Source organism: Crinia signifera, chromosome 2 (genome assembly GCF_055691185.1).
Source record: "Crinia signifera chromosome 2, ASM5569118v1, whole genome shotgun sequence".
Classification (NCBI taxonomy): Eukaryota; Metazoa; Chordata; class Amphibia; order Anura; family Myobatrachidae; genus Crinia; species Crinia signifera.
The window spans coordinates 54,916,889-54,937,283 of record NC_139218.1 but is presented as its reverse complement, the minus strand read 5'-3'; the positions used below and the strand labels follow the sequence as shown (position 1 = coordinate 54,937,283).

The window sequence follows — 20,395 nt, the reverse complement described above, 5'->3', positions numbered from 1 at the left end:
GCCCTAGTGGATAGTAGGGGAATGAAAAGGTCGGAGGACGCGCACCGCCGCCCCTCGCGGCCTCGCTGCGCTCGCCACGCTTCGGGTTGACGTCTATCGTGGGGTCATGGCGGGCACATAAAAAATGTGAAATGGGTCATATTGGGCCATTTCACCTTTTTTATCATTTTACCCTATGTGAGATGGACTTAATCAAGTCCATCTCATCTTGTGCCATTATAATGGCACAAGACCGACGCGATCCTCCCGATTTCAATGTTAAAAGTTTTTTTAACATTGAAGTCTATGGAAAAATCGGGTCAATCGGTCGGTCGCATCGCGGCCGATTTTAATTGGTCGCGACCGACCGATTGACCCGATTTCTGTCAATCAAAGTGAAAAAATTGTAAAAAATCGGCCACATCGTGAGGATCGTGTCCCTTAATTAAGAGCCACGATCACTCACGATTGTGGCCGTTCTAGGAAACAAGTACCAAAAGATGTGAGTAAAGGCACAAGAGAAGATTATTTCCAATCCGGCTGGTTGGAATGAAAATCTGAAAATTTTTGGGAGCAAATGACAATTGACCAGTTGCGCCTAAACATGGAAAACAGACACAAATTGGTCAATTTAAGTCTCATACACACTAGAGTATATGAAAGATATTGGTGAAAAATTTCCTTTGAGCTGATCATGAAAGATATTGTGCATCCACATCGAGTACTGGGTGCAAATGGCATGAGCAATATTGGCAGATTGACCTGCATGTCTGGAAGAGGTCAACATCATTAACAATGAGCAGGGGGGCACATTGTTAAAGATAAGGCAATAGATTCTAGTGTGTATGCCTGATCAATATTGGTCAGAAGCCCCTTTCTGAACAAGATTGATGCAACTATCTTCTAGTGTGTATGGGCCTTTATGCAGAGGAGCTTTTGTCCATTTTCCAGCGTTTGGGAGCAAACGGTCAATTGTAATTTGTTCCCAGAAATATCCACATTTTCATTCCATAACATATTTGCATAACATAGAGGTGGTAGAGAACATTGATTGGGTTCAGATTAGGTTCACGGCCACCTCAAATACCATCCCGCCCCCCCAATCCTGACCCTGCCAGGGTCCCAGGAACCAAAAAGGTCTGGCCACTACAAAGTGGTTCAGGGATGCAAGATATTTGGCAGAGTTGCTTAACATAAGGGTAGAAGACAGTGGCGTAACTACCGAGGGTGCAAGGGGTGCAGTTGCTATGGGGCCCGAGCCATCCCCAGGGCCCGCTGCACCAAGTTACTGTACACTGCACTGCATAAAAGTGCACCGGCACCGGAGATCTGAGGATCTCTTCCCCCGTGCTCTGCAGACCTGAGCTGCTCTAAAACCTTGATTCCCCCCGCGCTCGCAGATGCCGAGGATCCGCCCGCCTCTCTCCCTGCCCAGCTGCCCCCTGCACCTCCATCCTCCAGCAGCCGGTGCCACTCCATGTGTGAGGGGAAGCAGTGCCTGTCCTGCCTCCTGGCTACTCCGGTACAGGGGTTGCTTCCAGCCCGGCGGCCATCTGTTTTGTAGCAGCTCATGCTGGATTGCAATTCAGGATTCCCTTTCAGCATATGACCTGCAGCTCATTAAATAACATATTTGTAAGAGCCTGGTAAGCATAATACCCACCTACCCCCCAGTGTATATCAGACCTCATCACCCCCCTACCCTATTCCTCTGTGTGTGACCACCTGAAAACTCCATTGTCTCTGGTGTATGACCCCATGTGTGTGACAACTTGTCCCCTTTACCACCCTAAACCCTGGTGTGTCCCCACAACCCGTGTGTGTGTGCGTGTGTGCGTGTCCCCCTCAAACCTCAATCATCCCTGCTGTACCCCCTATCTCCATGTATGTTACACCTTGTTCTCCCTATCACCCTAATCTCTGGTGTGTGACCCCACAACCCGTGTGTGTATGTGTGTATGTGTATGTATGTATGTATGTGTGTCCTTGTCCCCCCCGCTTCTTTCCTCTTCCAGTGTCAGACCCCCTGTACCCCTATCCCTGTGTGAAACATTCTCACCCCTACCACCTAATCCAGTGTGTGACCCTCTGTACCCCATATCCCTGTACATGACCCCCCTGTAGCCCACTACCCCTGTCTGTCTGTGTGTGTGTGTGTGTGTGTGTGTGTGTGTCTGTGTGTTAAATCCTGTCCCTCCTACATCCTTCCTCTGTGTGTGTATTATGACACCTTATACCTGCCAAACATCACCCTCCTGTGTACACTGTGTACCCTCCCAACCGTGTGAATGTTTTTGTGGCACCTTTTATCCCCACCCTACACACATGTCTGTCCCACTGTACCCCCTATCCCTGTGCGTGACACACACACACACCCCCCCCCCCCCCGTAGCCCACTACCCATGTGTGTGTCACCCTGTACAAGGGGGCCCCTCTTAATTTTGCGATGGGGCCCAGAGAGTTGTAGTTACGCCCCTGGTAGAAGACATGGAGTTTAAGAAAAAAAAAAACAATGGTCAGATCTGGTAGAACATCACAGAGAGGTGTATGCTGGTCGCACCATGGGCATGGAGAGCAGTTAAGCTTAAAAAAAAAACGAAAGGTAAAGTTCAAGTAATGCTAATTGCACAAACAAACCAGAGCAACCTCCTCTATGTTATGCAACTTTGCCATATCTTGCTTTCCTGACCCACTTTGTGTAGTGGTTGGGGTGCTAGGGGTGTCTTACCCCCACAGTATTTTTCTTTTTTCAGAATGTAAGTCAAATGAATACCAAGTTTGGTGTAATCTGTTCCAGGCAAAGTTATGCTGGAACATACGGGTTTGGTATAGGGGTCCGACAGTCAGGATCCTGACAGTCATTAGCCCGATGTCGGGATCCCGACTGGCCAGCATGGTGAGCGCAACAAAGCCCCTTGCAGCTATTCTATTCTCCCTCTATGGGGGTCGTGGACCCCCACGAGGGAAAATGGCAGGTGGCCGTCGGGAATCAGGCTGTCTGTTTTGACAGTTGGGATCCCGACGTCGGGTAAATGCCTGTTGAGCACCCAAAACATACATACACACAACCATTTTAATACTGTATATATAGAAGAATAAAATAAATGGGCTTCCCTTCTCTCTGCATTAATACCACACTATAGAAAGCCAAATATTAGCTGGTCATTGTAAAAACAATACAGCTAGGTTAATTGCATGGTAATTAGAGACCTCTGATAGCCTGGCCTGTTTTCGGCCTTCAAGGACCGAGATTACTCAGCCAGCTTTAGTGTGCTGACCTCATTTGCAATACAGCAAAGCATCATACATATTAAAATTGGATACTTGACTGAAGAATTTTAAAAAAAAAAGGGGGGGGGGGATGTTGCCTAGGTAAATGATGTTTATTCTGCAGGCTACTGCACCAAGCTAATGTTATTGTACGTGGACTCAGAGCCTACATATAAATCCACAATCAATCAGCGGATCACTGGGTCAAAATCTGGTGGTTGCCATGGCTTTGCCCTACAAAACTCACACAACAGTTCTATGGTATATTATAAAAAAAAAAAAAAAAAACATTCAACTTTATGCCGCTCTAACATATACATGCAATCAATAGGAATCCTTTAGGGATTCTGTTGTGTGCGGAAGTTGCCAGGGTGCACTGTACGAGATCATGAGCCATGCTTAGCTGTAGGAGAGGGTGTGCACGAGATAACACAGATGGGATGTGTAGGCCCCCACCCCCCCTTAAAATTTGGCAGCTTGGATGATTCTTCTCACGTTCAGAGATTCAGCTGGGTGAAAAAGGCCACGCGAGACGCAGTCAAACTAAGATTTTATATTAACACGGGGCTATAAATATTAATGGCAAATCCAGGCAGCCACTAACGAGGCCAGGAACACTGTGCTGTCTGTCTATCCCCTTCACCTAATGCAATTTAATCCAGTCCCAGAAGATTTACCAGTAGTGGAGGAGAGCGAGAGGGAGGGGGAACCCTTAGCTTCTGCTTTGCAGGCTCCACCAAGCTCAGAACAAAAAAAAAAAAAACAGAATTCCAAGTGAAGTTTGGGAAAATAGAAGGTTAAATGCCGCAATGTAACTGCCAGCACCTTCCCGAATACACAGCCAGCCAAGCATAGCGAAGCAGGCAGAAAGTCTGTATTTACTATACATTCTACAGTGCTTTAATGAACGCCAGCATCGATGAACAGTAAATACTGCTCATATGAGCTATCTGAAAAGAATAAAATAGTTTTACATGACTCAGGGCTGTGTTCATACAAAATGGAAAATGTATTTAGTAAGTCTCCATAAAGAGGCCTTTTCCAAGCCAAGATGGGTGCCACATGCTGGAAAATTAATGCATCAGATATGGCCAAATCTATGACACTGCTCCACACTTATCCTTGTGGAAATACCCGGCATCACTATTGTTGCACACGTATGCCATGCCTATCAGTATCTCAAGAGATCAGCCCGATATCGGCATACACCGATCGCATAGCCTAAAATTCCACAGAGAAGATCCCGCATCTTCTAATTATTCTAAGGGAATGTGGTGAACGCCCTGTTGCATTATGCCAGTCACTAGTAGAATTGCGCTGGTAGAGACTTAAGGCCCATACACACTGGGCGACTTTGAGCTGAAAGTCGCTCAAAACAGCAGGTTTGAGCAGCTTTCAGCTCAAAGCCGCCCAGTGGTGAGCGCTGCTGCGCACTCCCGCAACATCGCCGGGAAAGCTGCTCATCTGCTGGTTATACCAGTAGATGAGCAGCGTGGAGGACGGCTTTGCATAGCTCTGTGCTATGCAAAGCCGTCCTCCCCCCTCTGTCAGCGCCGGGCAGGGGGAAGGCCACTCAGTGTGTATGCACTGAGTGGCTTTCCCCGCAGCGGTAATTGTCATCATCGCTATCCATACAAGCTGGGCATAGTCGCCCAGTGCGTATGGACCTAAGGCCTTTATTCAGATCTAATCACAGTACAAAATTTGTTCTCAAAATGGGCAAAGCCATGTGCACTGCAGGTGGGCCAGATGTAACATGCAGAGAGAGTTAGATTTGTGCAAGTTATTTTATTTCTGTGCAGGGTAAATACTGGCTGCATTATTTTTACACTGCAATTTAGATTTCAGTTTCAAAACACCCCACCCAAATTTAACGCTCTCTGCACAGGTTACATCTGCCCCACCTGCAGTGCATATGGTTTTTCCCATTTTGAGAACAAATTTGTACTGCGATCGGATCTGAATAAGGGCCTTAATGTCGCACGTACCATGCAAAAATTCACAAATTCCGTGAATTAAAAGAAACAGACCTGAACGCAAGACTCAGGGGAAGATCTACGAGGCCTTGGGCAGAGATAAAGTACCAGCCTATCTGCTCATAACTGCCATGTTACCGCCAGTGGTTGAAAAATGACAGTTGGGAGCTGGGTGGATGTCCCAGTACTTTATCTCAGTCCACGTTATGGCTTTCCAAGGATCAATCTTTTGATAATTAAACAAAGTCCAGGAAACTCCAGTATTGTGACTGTAAAAATGTAATATCTCTGTACATGGCTAAAATGTAAACAATAAAGACTTCCTGTATATTTGCAAAATGTGTGGGTATCAAGTCAGATATATATGTGTCACTTGCAGCACGTATATTACTTTTGCAGTTCGTAGGGAAGATTTTCCTTATAAACAAACAATGGTGCCAGATATTACAGCACTGACATAGGAAATTGTTCCAGTCCTGTTCCTTTCCTCCTGCACACTGTAATCAGTGAGGGAACTACTGAGCCGTGACTTATGCAGGTTTTGTGTTCACCTGCAAACAGTGCAAAAAGATCAGCCAGGTCATTGGGCACAATGCACTCCCCACAAAGCAGAATATGTCCTATTACTCTCTACAGGGACCAAAACAAAACGGATTTTTTTTTCTCTCTTCAATGCTATATTTAGAGCATAAACAAAATGGACGTACAGTGCCTCAGACATTACAACGGTAAGACCAGGCTTAAGCGCAGGGTGATGCTGCAACAGCTTCATCTCGCCGCTGTGTTCTACGTCAAAGAACCGAGTGAGAAACAGCATGCATCTGAAAATATCACTTTCAGTTTCCCCTTTCCATTCTATTCTTCAAGAAGCCAATTGCCAAAATGCATCTGGTGAGTGAGTCTGTTTGCAAAGGTTACGTCAAGACTTGGGCAGAAGAGACCTAAGGCCAGGTAGCTGACATTCCGATTCTGTCACCAACTCTGGCAAAGACCGTTCCATTCAGATAAAAGAAGCAGTAATCTGCAGCCTTTGAAGTCTGGGACATGAAAGAGGCTGCGCTCATCCGCAGGAAAGAATGCTCTTATGCTTCTTCTTAAAGGCACAGTAAGGGGTCTAGTAATGTGCTTTATTTCAAACCACCACCTTCTACCTTCTTCAATGGACAGTGACGTGATGACCTGCGAGTTTTCTACTGCCTGGTTCCGTCCGTCCCAGCAGACCCGTCCGTTCTGTCAGCTTGTTAGCAGGCCTGACTCTCATGCTGGGTGTAGCGATAACTATTGAAAGCTCTGACCTTTGCAAAGCCCACAATGCGAGCAGACACAGAACGCAATCAGCCTTGGCGGCAGGAATTATAAGGCATGCTTGTAGACTCCCTTCTTCCGATGACCGATTGTCCATGGGGGTTACCGCAATGTTTTCTTTCACAATTGGCCCTTGCCACCAATTGGAGTCATTCTGCTGTCACTGCCGTCAGCAGTTCTAAGAGATTTCTCACATCAATGCGTTAGGATCCGAAGTGTGCCTAAATAATACAAATATTTATGCCTGCTTAGAAATCACTTTATTCACCCTTTCTTGTCCACATGCTATATAAACATATGGAAAAGGCACTTTATGGAAAACAGCCCGACAAGTGTGAATTGAAGTCGTCAAACATTTTAAATGGATCGTCACAGAAAAGCGACATCTACCACATCAAAGATTGCCCCCCAAATATTTGTCCCACAAAAAAGGCTGCATTGCCTTGTACATTCATACATCACATACTTCATTATGAAATCGTTCAGTAGTGATCTATTTACGAGAACAATGGTTGTAAAATAATATTTGCAGGGCTCGTTAATTAGTGCTACCACTCTGCGTTTTCTCTAGGCAGCGCAGTAATTCGGGCCTCAAGGCTTCGGAATGAAAATGGCTATGGAGCGTCTCACTTTATTTTCGTATCCAACCCAGAGAGCACTCTAGCATCTGTCTGGCGCCTATTCTTTCAGTTTAAAATCGCAGACACTACTAAACCGAGGTGTTCAGGACCTTTCTACGCAAACACAGGGAAATGGCAAAAAGCTTACACATAATTATGTGCAATATTGCCATCATGCACACGGACACTTTAAAAGCAAAAATATTCATAAATGGATTGCGGACCATGGTATCCAATGCAACAATAGGGCACCTGCTACTCCCACCACTGGCTCCTCCACAAATTCCAATCCGTTACATGCCATCTCTGCTCCACCAATGTGCCTATTCATTATAGGGAAAATAGGACTGTAACCGCAGGGCTATAAAAACCTTATGTGGAATGGCTTCCCTGGTGGAAACACCAAGGGCGAAATGTAATAGTGTGTGATTTTTGGACGAGTTCCAAACTCGCCAGAAATCGCACCTTTAAAAATCGCGTTTTTTGCCGCGAATTCGCATATGTAATGTGCGCATTTTCATAAATGCGATTTTGTGCAAAAAAAAAAAAGTTTAAAAAAAAACGGCGTGGGGTCCCCCCTCCTAAGCATAACCAGCCCCGGGCTCATTGAGCCGGACCTGGTTCCAAAAATACGGGGGGACAAAAAGCATAGGGGTCCCCCGTATTTCTGAAACCAGCCCCGGACTCTTGGACCGGTCCTGGTTCCAAAAATACGGGGGACAAAAAATCTGGGGGTCCCCCGTATTTTGAAACCAGCACTGGGCTCCAACAGCCCGCGGTGTCATGCCACAGCCGGGGGACACTTTTTATACAAGGTCCCCCGGCCAAAACATGAGCACCGTGGCTGGTCAGCCTTGGACGGGGTACCTGGAGGAGTGGGGACCCCCCCAATAAAGGGGTCCCCCCCCCCCCCAGGCTTCACCCGTCCAGGGCTGAAGCCCGGGGCTGTCACCGGCGTCCGTGGCCAGTGGACGCCGGCCTGATAGGGTTAAATCCATCATACGTTACATTGCTTTATACCGGAGAACTACAAGTGCCAGCAGACCTCCCCGCATGCTGGGACTTGGAGAACCACAAGTCCCAGCATGCGGGGCATTAATGGGCCCGCTGGGACTTGTAGTCCACCTGTAAAAAGAATGTTTATAAAAAACACACACACAGAGAAGTAAAAGTTTATTACACACACACACACACCTCACTTTTACACCAGCGTTACTTACCATTCCTGGATCCAGCGCTGGTCTGGCTGCTTCACAGCCGGCTCCCCCCGCACTGACAGGCAGCGGGGAGAACCGACTTTCTCCGTTGCCTCTAACAGCTTCTGTAGCGCTGTTCCAGCGCTACAGAGGCTGAGAGCGCGATTGGCCGATACGTCTCCATGGAGACGCATAGCTCAGTCCTGATTGGCTGAGCTATGCGTCTCCATGGAGACGCATAGCTCAGCCAATCGCGCTCTCAGCCTCTGTAGCACTCGGACAGCGCTACAGAAGCTGTTAGAGGCAACGGAGAAAGCCGGTTCGACGCATAGCTCAGTCCTGATTGGCTGAGCTATGCGTCTCCATGGAGACGCATAGCTCAGCCAATCGCGCTCTCAGCCTCTGTAGCACTCGGACAGCGCTACAGAAGCTGTTAGAGGCAACGGAGAAAGCCGGTTCTCCCCGCTGCCTGTCAGTGCGGGGGGAGCCGGCTGTGAAGCAGCCAGACCAGCGCTGGATCCAGGAATGGTAAGTAACACTGGTGTAAAAGTGAGGTGTGTGTGTGTAATAAACTTTTACTTCTCTGTGTGTGTGTTTTTTATAAACATTCTTTTTACAGGTGGACTACAAGTCCCAGCGGGCCCATTAATGCCCCGCATGCTGGGACTTGTGGTTCTCCAAGTCCTAGCATGCGGGGGAGGTCTGCTGGCACTTGTAGTTCTCCGGTATAAAGCAATGTAACGTATGATGGATTTAACCCTATCAGGCCGGCGTCCACTGGCCACGGACGCCGGTGACAGCCCCGGGCTTCAGCCCTGGACGGGTGAAGCCTGGGGGGGGGACCCCTTTATTGGGGGGGTCCCCACTCCTCCAGGTACCCCGTCCAAGGCTGACCAGCCACGGTGCTCATGGTACGGCCGGGGGACCTTGTATAAAAAGTGTCCCCCGGCTGTGGCATGACACCGTGGGCTGTTGGAGCCCGGTGCTGGTTTCAAAATACGGGGGACCCCCAGATTTTTTGTCCCCCGTATTTTTGGAACCAGGACCGGTCCAAGAGTCCGGGGCTGGTTTCAGAAATACGGGGGACCCCTATGCTTTTTGTCCCCCCGTATTTTTGGAACCAGGTCCGGCTCAATGAGCCCGGGGCTGGTTATGCTTAGGAGGGGGGACCCTACGCCGTTTTTTTTTTTATAAAAACACTTTTACACATTTTTATTAACAGGACCATGCACAGATCTCAATGATCTGTGCATGGTTCTGTACAATTCGCCTGTCAGAACCTGGTCTATTTTTTTTGCGATTTTTGGTAACATTTACCAAAAATCACACCCTATTACATTTGCGAGTTGTATACTTTATAATGGGAAAACATCTGGATGCGAATTGAAATGTGACTAAAAATCGCACTTCTAAAAGTGCGATTTTTTACCGCGATTTTCAACCTATTAAATGTGCGATTTTCGGAAAATGTGCGATTTCGGACGTTTTTGACCCAAAATCGCACATGTCTAAAAATCGCACCCTATTACATTTCGCCCCAAAGGTTTTCCTAAACAAGCTGTGGTCGGTGGGTGCTTCTACAACTGAAAGCAGTGTGGTGTAATAGCGAGGACTAACCGGTGATTAACTTCTGGGAAGAACGTGGTACAGTAAGTCTGCCCCAATCATAGACTTCAATTGCACCTTCTGCTCTCTCCTGGAACCTCAATCTCCTCTAAATCCTTTACCCCGAAAACCTGTACTGTGCAATTAAAATGCATGAACACCAATATACTCCTTTCACATTGCATCTCCGACACGGGTTATTGCCGGGTAGCTGACGTGTCAACCCGAATCGAGATGCGGTGTGAAAGCACCACAGCGTATAACCGACCAACCTAGCTATTCAACCTGGGTTATAAGAAGGGTTAAACCCATTATAAAAAGGGCAACCCGGGTTTAGTGTGAAGGCGCCGGACACGTGTCGGAGCCGAGAACGAGACGCGGGTTAACCATGTGAAAGGGGTATACAGTAACTGATTGTTTTAATTACCAAACACCTACTCGGCAATAAACGATTTTAGTAGTGGTATACAGTACTTTGCCAAATGTGGCAAGTCTAGTCAACACACCGTGTATGTATAGAGTAAAAACACAGGTTACACCTGTAAAAATGTGTTCTCAAATACACAAAGCCTTAATATTCCATGCAACGCAGGATGTCTGGCATTAATGAGTTACAGTATGTTACTATGTACATCCTTGCTGGTGGGTCGCCAGAACGTACGCGCTGGCGACCCGCCAGCAGCCTCGCACGTGCGTCGCACGCACGTCTCAGTCTCCGTCGCTAGCGCGACGGAAACCCTGTCCGTCTCCGCCTCAGGGAGACGGACAGGGTTAGGGGGGGTTAGGGGGGGGGGGGGGCGGGCAGGCGGCGGGGACCCCGGGTTACAGACAGATGTACACGTGTAGCATATTAACGTAATCAGTGTAAACTGGTTAAGTGATTTTGTCACAGTGCATTGCAGAAAATGCATATTCGCACCAAACATGAAAAAAGCCAAGGTGCACAGGACCTGGTGCACTGAGAAGGGATGTTTTACCAATACTCTAGCTGTAGGGAGGCTTTCCCCTCCTTCACCACTTGCCTGGCACTATTGTAGGTTATATAGCCAAAGCCAGGAGTGCGTTACCTGACGAGGTCTCATCACATACATTAGGCTGCCCTGCTGTGCCCCCAGTCCTTAATGGGAAAAGAAACCTGTTCTGGAGAACTGACTTTCTACTGCTGTTGTGGCCTCCTGGGAGTGATGTCGCATCTGTGACTGCAGCCATCATTGATAAAATCATGCCCCAGGATGCATTGTGAGCGGAACTAAAAGAAAAAGTAAGAAAAAAAACTATTAAAAGGCTCTATGCCCATCAGCACTATATGAATGTTTGCCCTGCTCTTACCAGAACCGCCATGGTACGATATTATAGTTACCATTATGGGAACGTTGTATATGAATAATGGTAACTGTTTTATCATCGTGCGCTGCTAAGCACCAATCTAATGCCTGATTAGCCTTCTACAACAGTTGGCGTTACTGCACATTCTAGCAGAGCCGCACAGATAAAAATAGAACTTATGCTACCAGTCCCTTTGATCCTGATTTTCTCTGCTGTCATTGCGCATAAAAGAAAAACAAAAAGGAAGAAATAAGATCTGTTACTGTACACAATCGGCAACGTGTCCTGGCACTGGCCAGCAAGCAAGATGCTCTCTTGATTGCAAGCCACCCTGCTTTCATAGAGACAAGGGGATTAGACATGAACATATTTGCCAAAGGCTTTTGCTACATCAGTGTAAGTGACAGGAGTGTGCCTGCTGTCCGTCCATTTCATCAGCTGCAGATACAGCTTATCTCCTCCTCGCGTGCAATGTTTTCATGCAAAATAAATGCACTTCCAGCACACAACAACAATACATTATAGGCATCTCGGTTCCAATTCAGTTTAAACAAACGTAACATTAACACCTTACTGCCAAGACCATCATTTATTCTCATATTGCTTGTGTGTTTTGTCATGATTCACATCATCATAATGGAGAGAAAGAAATAGATTCTTGCCCTTACACACTTAAAGACAAGACGACCAACAGATGTCCATATACTGTACATCTACCGCTCTACACATCACGCGTGAGCACAGTGTTGACTCTAGCCCCGGGTGTCTTTCTGTGCAACTTTTTCTATTGTGAACAGGATCCACAAGCAGCTTATGATTATTAAAATTAAGGAGATGTTTTATTTTGTGTACGATTGCTTCTGTATCTGCATACCAAATGGTATGGAAGAGTTTTCTGGGATGGGGTGGCCATTTTAAGCTATAATAATGTTCAAGAACTGAACCCCTCCACAGTGGAAATTTTTGCCATATTTCAGCTTGGATACAAACCACTAGGAAGCGTTGGACTCATCAATGGTGGACTGTAATCAAATATCCCAGTTTTCTTTTGACTTGGCACCTTGTTTACTTCTGGGGCACAATAGGAATGGACAGCTCCATATCGATCCAAAGAATGTGTGTGGCATTGTTTTTAACAATATACATTTGTGATAATAGGGGTGAAATGTGATAGGATGAGAGATTCAGAAAGTGAGAGATTTGGTAAGAAATCTCCAGGTTTTTTAAAGCGGCAATCATTTACACTTCAAAAATCAAACTGGTTTTGCAGTGTAAATGATTGCCGCTTTAAAAAAGACCTGGAGATTTCTTACCAAATCTATGACTTTCTGAAGCTCTCATCCTATTAAATTTCACCTGAGATGTTTCCAAGTTGGCCACAGATTGTATTTTTAACAATTAAAAATTTAAAATTGTAAAATCAGTCCAATTTCAATCTACATTTTATAATTTTATAAGCGCTGCTATCACTTTATTTTTCCATAACGGGCATTAAATAGGTGCAAGAAAATGATTGCTTGGCATTCAAGGTCAGTGCCTGAGATAGTACACAAACTTTGTTTCATATTTTGAAACCTTGTTTCATGCACAAAAAAATATATTTTTTGTGCATTTCATGCGTTTGATGTGCTTATACAACATAAATGTAAGATACCTCTAGATACCTCATTGAAATATAAAAATATCCCGAAATACGGAATAATCAATTATCTAAAATGCTTCTGGTCCCGAGCATTTTGGATAAGGTATACTCAACCTGTATTGTGCCCAGAACGCACTTAGGGTAAGATGTATCAAGCTTCAAAAGGTGATAAAAAATGGAGAGTGATGAAGAACCAGCCAATAATCTATTTTTCATTTTTCAAACCCAGCCTGTAACATGACAGGAATGAGCTGATTGGCTGATTGTTCATCACTCTCCAAAGCTTAATAAATCTGACCCATAATGATAAAAGGGACCTAAAATTAACAAAACAATGACAACAGAATACATAAAACCCAAAGACCACTGGACTTTGCTTGGTCATAGGTTTGAGACCCACTAGGTGTTAGGGGTCTCACAAATTTTATATTTTTCTTACTTTATACCCAAATAGTCTTGTCAAGTTAGGCCACTTAATAATCCTTAACCGACTATAAGATCAAGAAACAATTTCTATATCCTGGAGAAATGCCAAACTCCTCATGAGTGCAGATAGGAGAAGGACAAATATAGCAGAATACAATTGAAGTAGGCTTATTTTTTACCTTCCAAAATATGAATATATTGCAATATAGTACCCGGGTGACAGATTGACAGTCAATAAGTCGACCCAATATGGTCAACATGTTCAAAAGGTTGATAGGTTCAAATAATTAACAGAACAATGGTTGACGCACATGACAGGTAATGTTTTTTTGGTACTTATGTATTATCTGGGCTCCCATGTTAAATGAACCCCATTTTTTCATACCCCTACTATCCAACTACGCATGGAGTTGATTTTATATAGTGTGGCGAGCGCAGCGAGCCACCGTGCCCGAAGCGTGGCGAGCGCAGCGAGCCCCGCGAGGGGACACGGTCTCATAAGAAAAACGGGAGCCCAGATATTACATAAGTACCGTTTTTTTTTATCCATGTGGACAACAATCGGGAATAGAAATCTGCCCAAAACATGACTAGCTAAGACAGACCAGGAGGGTACATGTTTTGACAAATTTGGCTTTTAAATAGTTCAATATACATACAAAAATTACCCGTGTGGACCATTCCATGTTGACTTTTTCACTGTGCTCACCTTTTATAAAAGTCAAATTTTTCAGTTGTCTACCTTTTACAGGTCTACCAACAGGAGGTTAACATACAGTAGTAAATGTCTTCCTAAATTACCCACATACTCGCAATACATCCAATCATAGCCAGAGACATTGGGAGTGAAAAGGATTTTTTTTTGTATAGGCTGCCCAATTAAGTTTGCCCAGTAAGAAAATAGAACATGTACTCCTGAAAACACCCTGTATTCGCCTCCTGTAGTCCCGTTTTGCTGAAAAACGGGGCTGCTTTCAGTGATTGTTTCGACGGTTAGTGGTTAAAAAGGGATAGCAGTAATTTATTTACCCCACACACACACCCTGTACTCTCCCTCACCCCCAGTATTTGTATCCACTGAATGTTTCATGAAAGTTTCAGGGAAATTTACAAGTGTACTATCATCATACCATTGTACATTCATATTAAGAAGTATTATCTGCAAAATCTCTTTATAAATAGCAATGTGGGTCATTCATCAAACTATTCCTGAATGCTGATTAATGGTTGATAATTGATGATCAGTCAGGATATCAGAAAAACAAAAACAGCACTTTGGTGATCCCTTTGACATTGGCCTGAAATGATAAAAAGATTTCCAAGATGTTGTAACACCCAAACAAGCATCATCAGGAGTAAGAGGAAATTCCCGAATTTCCTCCTGATGTATAGGCCCTTTAAGAGGAAGTTACATTTCATCAGCATAGCCTAGTGCAATAAATATTCAAACAAAAAACAAGTGTACTTTGTCAACTACAAAAAAATAATAGCTTGTCAGTTTAATAGTTCATCAAGAATACACTAAGGGCAGTGGTGGCCAAACCTGTCCTCAAGATCTGCAGCTCATGTTTTTCAGGCAACCTAGTAGGAATGAATGCAGCATGTTTGAAAATGTGACAGTTAGTAATGACTACAGCTGTGCACCGGCTAGGTGATTCGGAGAACGTGGACCAGTGGTAGACATCAAGGACCGGTTTGTTTTCCGCATAATATCCCAACACTGCAGTGGAATGTTACAGACCCTTCGGACAGTTGGAAGCTGGGTGAACATTCTCAGAGATGTAGCCCAGACACATCATTAGCTGGCGATACCTTGTAGTGCAATCATTGTATTACACCTTTAATGGCACAGCTGAGGACAGATGCCTACACTCTGGTAATGAAGTTCAATGGAAGCCAAAAACCAACTAGTGCTTAATTGTGCTTGTAAACCTAGCGGGTTTCCAGGATAAAGACTGCATGTTTACTATGACACCATTACAAAATAAGCCTTCCATGCTTGCTGGACTAAAGCCATTAAAAACGCATATGGGTGATGGGAAAAAAACATTGTGGAGACAGGCCTTTAAATGTGACCTATAGGAAATGCACATTAGATGTTATTTTCAAGTCTGCTGCTTTGGTGACTTAAATATAAAAATGCAGTGACTCAACCCGTACATTGTACAAGACTAGAAATGTAACTTGGGTATACACATCACAGTATATATTTAGCCCAAGTAAGAGTAGATTGTGTCTTTATCCTTTTTCTTGCCCTAGTTCTGTTGAGCCTAATACAATGCTACATTCAGGAAAAGGTTTCCTAAATAATTTTAGTGGCTTTCCCTCTACTGGAGATCCTGGAAAGTTATAAAAATATTTAATTTAAGGATGCCATTCTAGAGAAGGGTTTCTGACAATCTTTGCTGACTAAATACATGCAGGGCTTGATTTAGAGTAGGGATGCCAATCCCAGGCTATTATTTTCAATCCCGGGATTGAAGCAAGCATGGCTGCGGTTGGGCTGTGCAGCGTGATCTCTGCCATCACACTGCGAAGAGCGGAGGGGCAAGCCGTCTGCTGCTTAGCACCGACTGCCATTCAAAAAAAAAACAACTGCAAATGTGCCAAGCAATCCTTAAATCCTGGGATTGGTATCTCCAATCCGGTGGCTCAGATCCTGGTCATTTTAAGCCAAGATCCCTAATTCAGTGGGCAATTTAAAAAAAGAAGTTGACAATTTTTTTTGTAATTCTTTTCTTTTTTCTGCAACTTTTTCATCATTTGCCATCCACATAAACTGAAGGTAAACTGTGCATGAACTTACTTCTAACTTTTTGACTGCCGACCTTCCCATTGTCGACCTAATACTTCTGTCAAACTTCCAACTCTGTCGACCTACTTCAGGTGTCAACCTAAGCTTTGTCGACCTTCAGTTGTTGACCCAATGCATGTTGACCTGAATGGGGTCGACTCAGTATAGGGTATAGCGAAAGGAAGGACCTAGGCTGCACACCCTGTAATGAGAGGTGCGACCTCACTGAGATTTATAGTTCCACGCAAAACAAGGGGGGTTTGCAGGTGCACTATGCACCCATTACTGCTAACATATATATTCCTTTTTATAATTAGGAGGTTGTAGCATACATTTGGCCAAAGATATGAACCTTACCAACGCATTCAGATCACCTCTATCAAGCAGGGACCTAACATTCTGGGGTTCATGCCTGGGGTGCAGGGCACCCCTAAACCAGTCCATCAAAACCACCCCAGGGCATCACATAGATAAAATATAGCTGTGAAGTGTAATAAAGTGTAAGGTGTCATAGAATGTAGGGTATGTGGAAACAACTAATTTAAAAAAGTGTTAAAGCCTGAGTCAAAAATAAATATATATTATATTTTAGGAGGGTAGGCAACTATGATCCGATGGCAACAATGTCTAGGTTGAAAACATATGGTCTACATGGTCAAAAGCTGACTGGGCTCGACCCAGTATAGGGTATAGAGAAAGGAAGGACCTAGGCTGCACACCCTGTAATGAGGTGCAACCAGGAAGTGGCCGAAACTGCAACTGCAATGTGCATAGTTCCCCACTTTACACCCATGCAGTCACTTGGCAATGCCTCTCATCTGCTGGTATTACCAGCACATTAGATATGGGGTGAATGGCTTGCCATAGCATCCTGCTATGGCAAGCCGTCCATCCCCAAGAAAAATCACTTGGCTGGGCAAAAAAAAAAAAATCGCTCAGTGTGTATACAGAGTGATTTAATGCCCAGTGATTTTCCTCCCCAAAAATGGCATGTGGATGCGCCTATAGTGCTTGTTTGCACCTAGCTCCCAAGCAGTGCAGAGAAAGAGATTATCTGGTTTTCCCAACAAGCAACCACTAATCCTTCTATCCCACACCACAACCACTAACATCTAATTGAGATGCCCTAATTAGGCTACAGTATATGACAGTATTACGAATTTAAAAGAAAAACAGAGCTTGCAATATAATATACAGTATATATGGCAGTTCTCATTAAGCCAACAACCCACAAATGATGGGAAACAAGCGTCACTTTCTAACAGGGGGTCAATAAGATCTAGAGTGGCTATTCATATTATACCAAGGCTACACCATAAAAAAACATGCATTCTGCAAATCCTTGCACAGGGAAACTTTGCTACAACATTTCTACTGCCAACCAATTAAAGAAGGATAATCACACAGAATCATTTTGTAAGAAGTCCATTAATCTGCCTGTATGTTTTTGTAGTGCGGGTTGAAACCCGGCACCCAGGAGAAACCCACAGAGTGCCCTGGTTCAAATCATACTTATGGCATCAGCGGTGTGACTGGATGAACTGAGTACAAGAAAGTTTCCATATTAATAAGCAATTAAGAACTTTTAGAAAAAGGAAGATTGAAAGCCTCAACACTCAGGTGAATTCTGCTCTTCTGCTTTCCAGTTACACTTGAACAAAAGCAGGGGCAGCTATTGACAAAGCAGAGTGCCGAGTGGTGGAACCAAGAGGTACATTAAAATTAGAACAACCGTCAACAGCAAATAGGCAGAGTATCAGCATTGGATTAGGCTGGGTCCAGAGAGATCCAATCGGGGGGGCTGTTTTAGTGTACACGCCCTATTAACAACCATTTAAATTGCACCCAGATATTCCACAGCCGTTTCAACCAATACAGTTGGACTTTTAGGCAATGCTACTAGACGTGACAAGTGATTGGCTTTAGCACCTCTGACCCAAGCAAATGTGGACCAATGAGGGCTGACTGGAGTTAAGGAGAAGAGAATTAATAATTTTTCCACTAAATAAATAGTTTGTTAAAAAAAAAAAAAAAAAAAAAAAAAAAATCCGAGATCATGAATACTTTTACTTTACTTGAGCATTTGGCAATTTAGGCCTTGTTCATACAAGTGTGTTCTGAACTGAACATGCACAAAGGGAAACCACAGGGGAAATGAAGCAGACTTAAGGGATCATGGGTAAACAGAATATAAAGAACAGTGGTGGAATATGGAGTAAAGAGGAGAATGAAAGAAGTTTTAAACGTGTTTCGAGATTTAGACATTATTCTCACTGGGAGGCTCCATGAAGGGCCCTTGAAAGTGGACCTGTTACCTAAGCTTTAAATAATTTTTCTCTATAGCAAACATATTTAAATCCGTCACCATCCTTGTTTAAACGAGTCAGCCCCCATAACTCGCTCTCCATTAAATGACCAAACTTTCAGTATGACGCAAATACTGTAAACTTTTTCAATTTCAAAGTAATTCAGTATATTCCAGCTCTTTTAAATGTAACTGTATTGTTCACTGTAGCACTGTAGCATAAGAACAGCACACTGGAAAGTTAATAGATACAGAAGGAGCCAGGCTCATCGGGTGCGCCAAAGCGATGGTTTTGGTGTGCCACTTCAGATGTACCGAGGCGCATTGATGCACACCATACAATATCCATGCAATACATATCGCCACCGCTGGGTGGATAATGCTCTACTAATCCAGCGGCGGATTGATCTATAAATTGAACAGTGCCATTCCGAGAATGGGACACGCTTGCATGCGAGACACTCATTCCTGTGAACATCGCTGTGGCTCCAACTGTACAGTACAATGCAAGCTCGGGCATTTGGGTCGTGTAATGTTCGGGTCCCCTAGGCAAATTATTCCATAAACATAGTGTCCTACAGTTCCTGTAGCCGATGCTGAATACAGTGAACACAAATCCAGGATGGGACGCTCTTGTGTCTTGGCGAACAGCATTTTCTTTGTGCTTCTGGAACACTGGATTTCAATAATAAATAAAAAAATGGAAAAAACGTTTCAGGGAGTGCGGGCTGTGTGCTAGCGCATAGACTTTCTGCTGCAGTAGCCTCTCTCCCCCGCTCAGCACACGACACTAAGCAGAGTGTGCTGAACGGGGTAGAAAGGCTGTGCTGATGTGGCAGCCTCTGCTCTCTACTGCCACTGCCCGGTCTCTGTAGTGCAGGACCCAGGCTCCTCCAACAAACTCGGGTAAAGTGTACCCCCTCCCCTCTCGACTGCGCAGCTCTGGCCGAGAAACTTCCGGCCATTCCACAGAAGGGGATAAAGGCCTATAAGGGTCCATTAAATGAAAAACATTTTCACTTTTGAGAATTGCGTAAGCATAAACTTTTGCCCGTCCGTCGGGCGGGTCTTAAAACTAGTTTAGAAAATAATAATCAATTAAGTAAAACGTGTGTATATCTTTCTTATTATGTTTTGAGGGACAAGATTTGTTTTTAATTGGCCCTGGACCACCAACACAAAGTAACCCCCTGCAAGTACCCCAAGGCACCCTAGGGTGCCATGGCACACAGTTTGAAAACCACTGCCGTAACCCTTTATACTGTAAATAGCGTAATGAGATGCACGCCTACTATATGCAAGTACATTTTTGCTACAGTACGTTTAATGGACACGTCACGAACGCACAATGCGGATTCTTTCCCTATACAGTAGCAGCTGTGCATTAGATGCATGTGCAGTGTTGATTTTACAGAGCGACATCTGGTGGATGATCACTGGTACTGCACTCATCCGGTAACGCCAGAAGCCAACCTGAGTGACTTCTAGCGCTGTGGCGTGAATAGGCGCGCTGTGGACAGTTGGTGTGCCAACCGCCATAGGCAAGCTAGATGTGTGGCTCCATCTGTACAGACACTGAACATACCGCAATTGCACAAAGCGCTGTAACAACTATAGGCCGGCGCAAGACCTGGCTCACTGTTGTACTGGTAGTTTATATGACTACAAAAGTAGGCCATATAAAATTGACTTTTACATGAAAATATAGAGCTGTTCAAGTCCTCATTTCTCACCTTTCCAGGATATCAGCGATAGTGCATGCAAACATCAGCAGCCCTTCCGGCATCTGCAAAGCAACTGTAAGCAGGAAAAAAAAAAATCTGTGAACTAGGAGACAAACAAGAATAAGCAATCTCACATAAAATGTACAGTGCAATCTCTCCAGCACTAACCAACACAGAGGCAAAAGGGTAAAACAACGCATCTATTACATAAAACATTGGAAAAATGA

At 44.6% G+C, this 20,395-nt stretch overlaps 1 protein-coding gene across 3 annotated transcripts in view; it reads right to left on the bottom strand.

The window, feature by feature from the left end:
* Nucleotides 1–20,395, bottom strand: part of DPH1 (diphthamide biosynthesis 1) — a 254,708-nt gene that overhangs the window by 185,289 nt on the left and 49,024 nt on the right. For all 3 annotated transcript variants that reach the window (XM_083172139.1, XM_083172141.1, XM_083172140.1), the window contains exon 3: nt 20,178–20,241. In XM_083172139.1, coding sequence (XP_083028265.1) covers nt 20,178–20,241 — 64 coding nt within the window. The remainder of the gene's footprint in view (nt 1–20,177; nt 20,242–20,395) is intronic.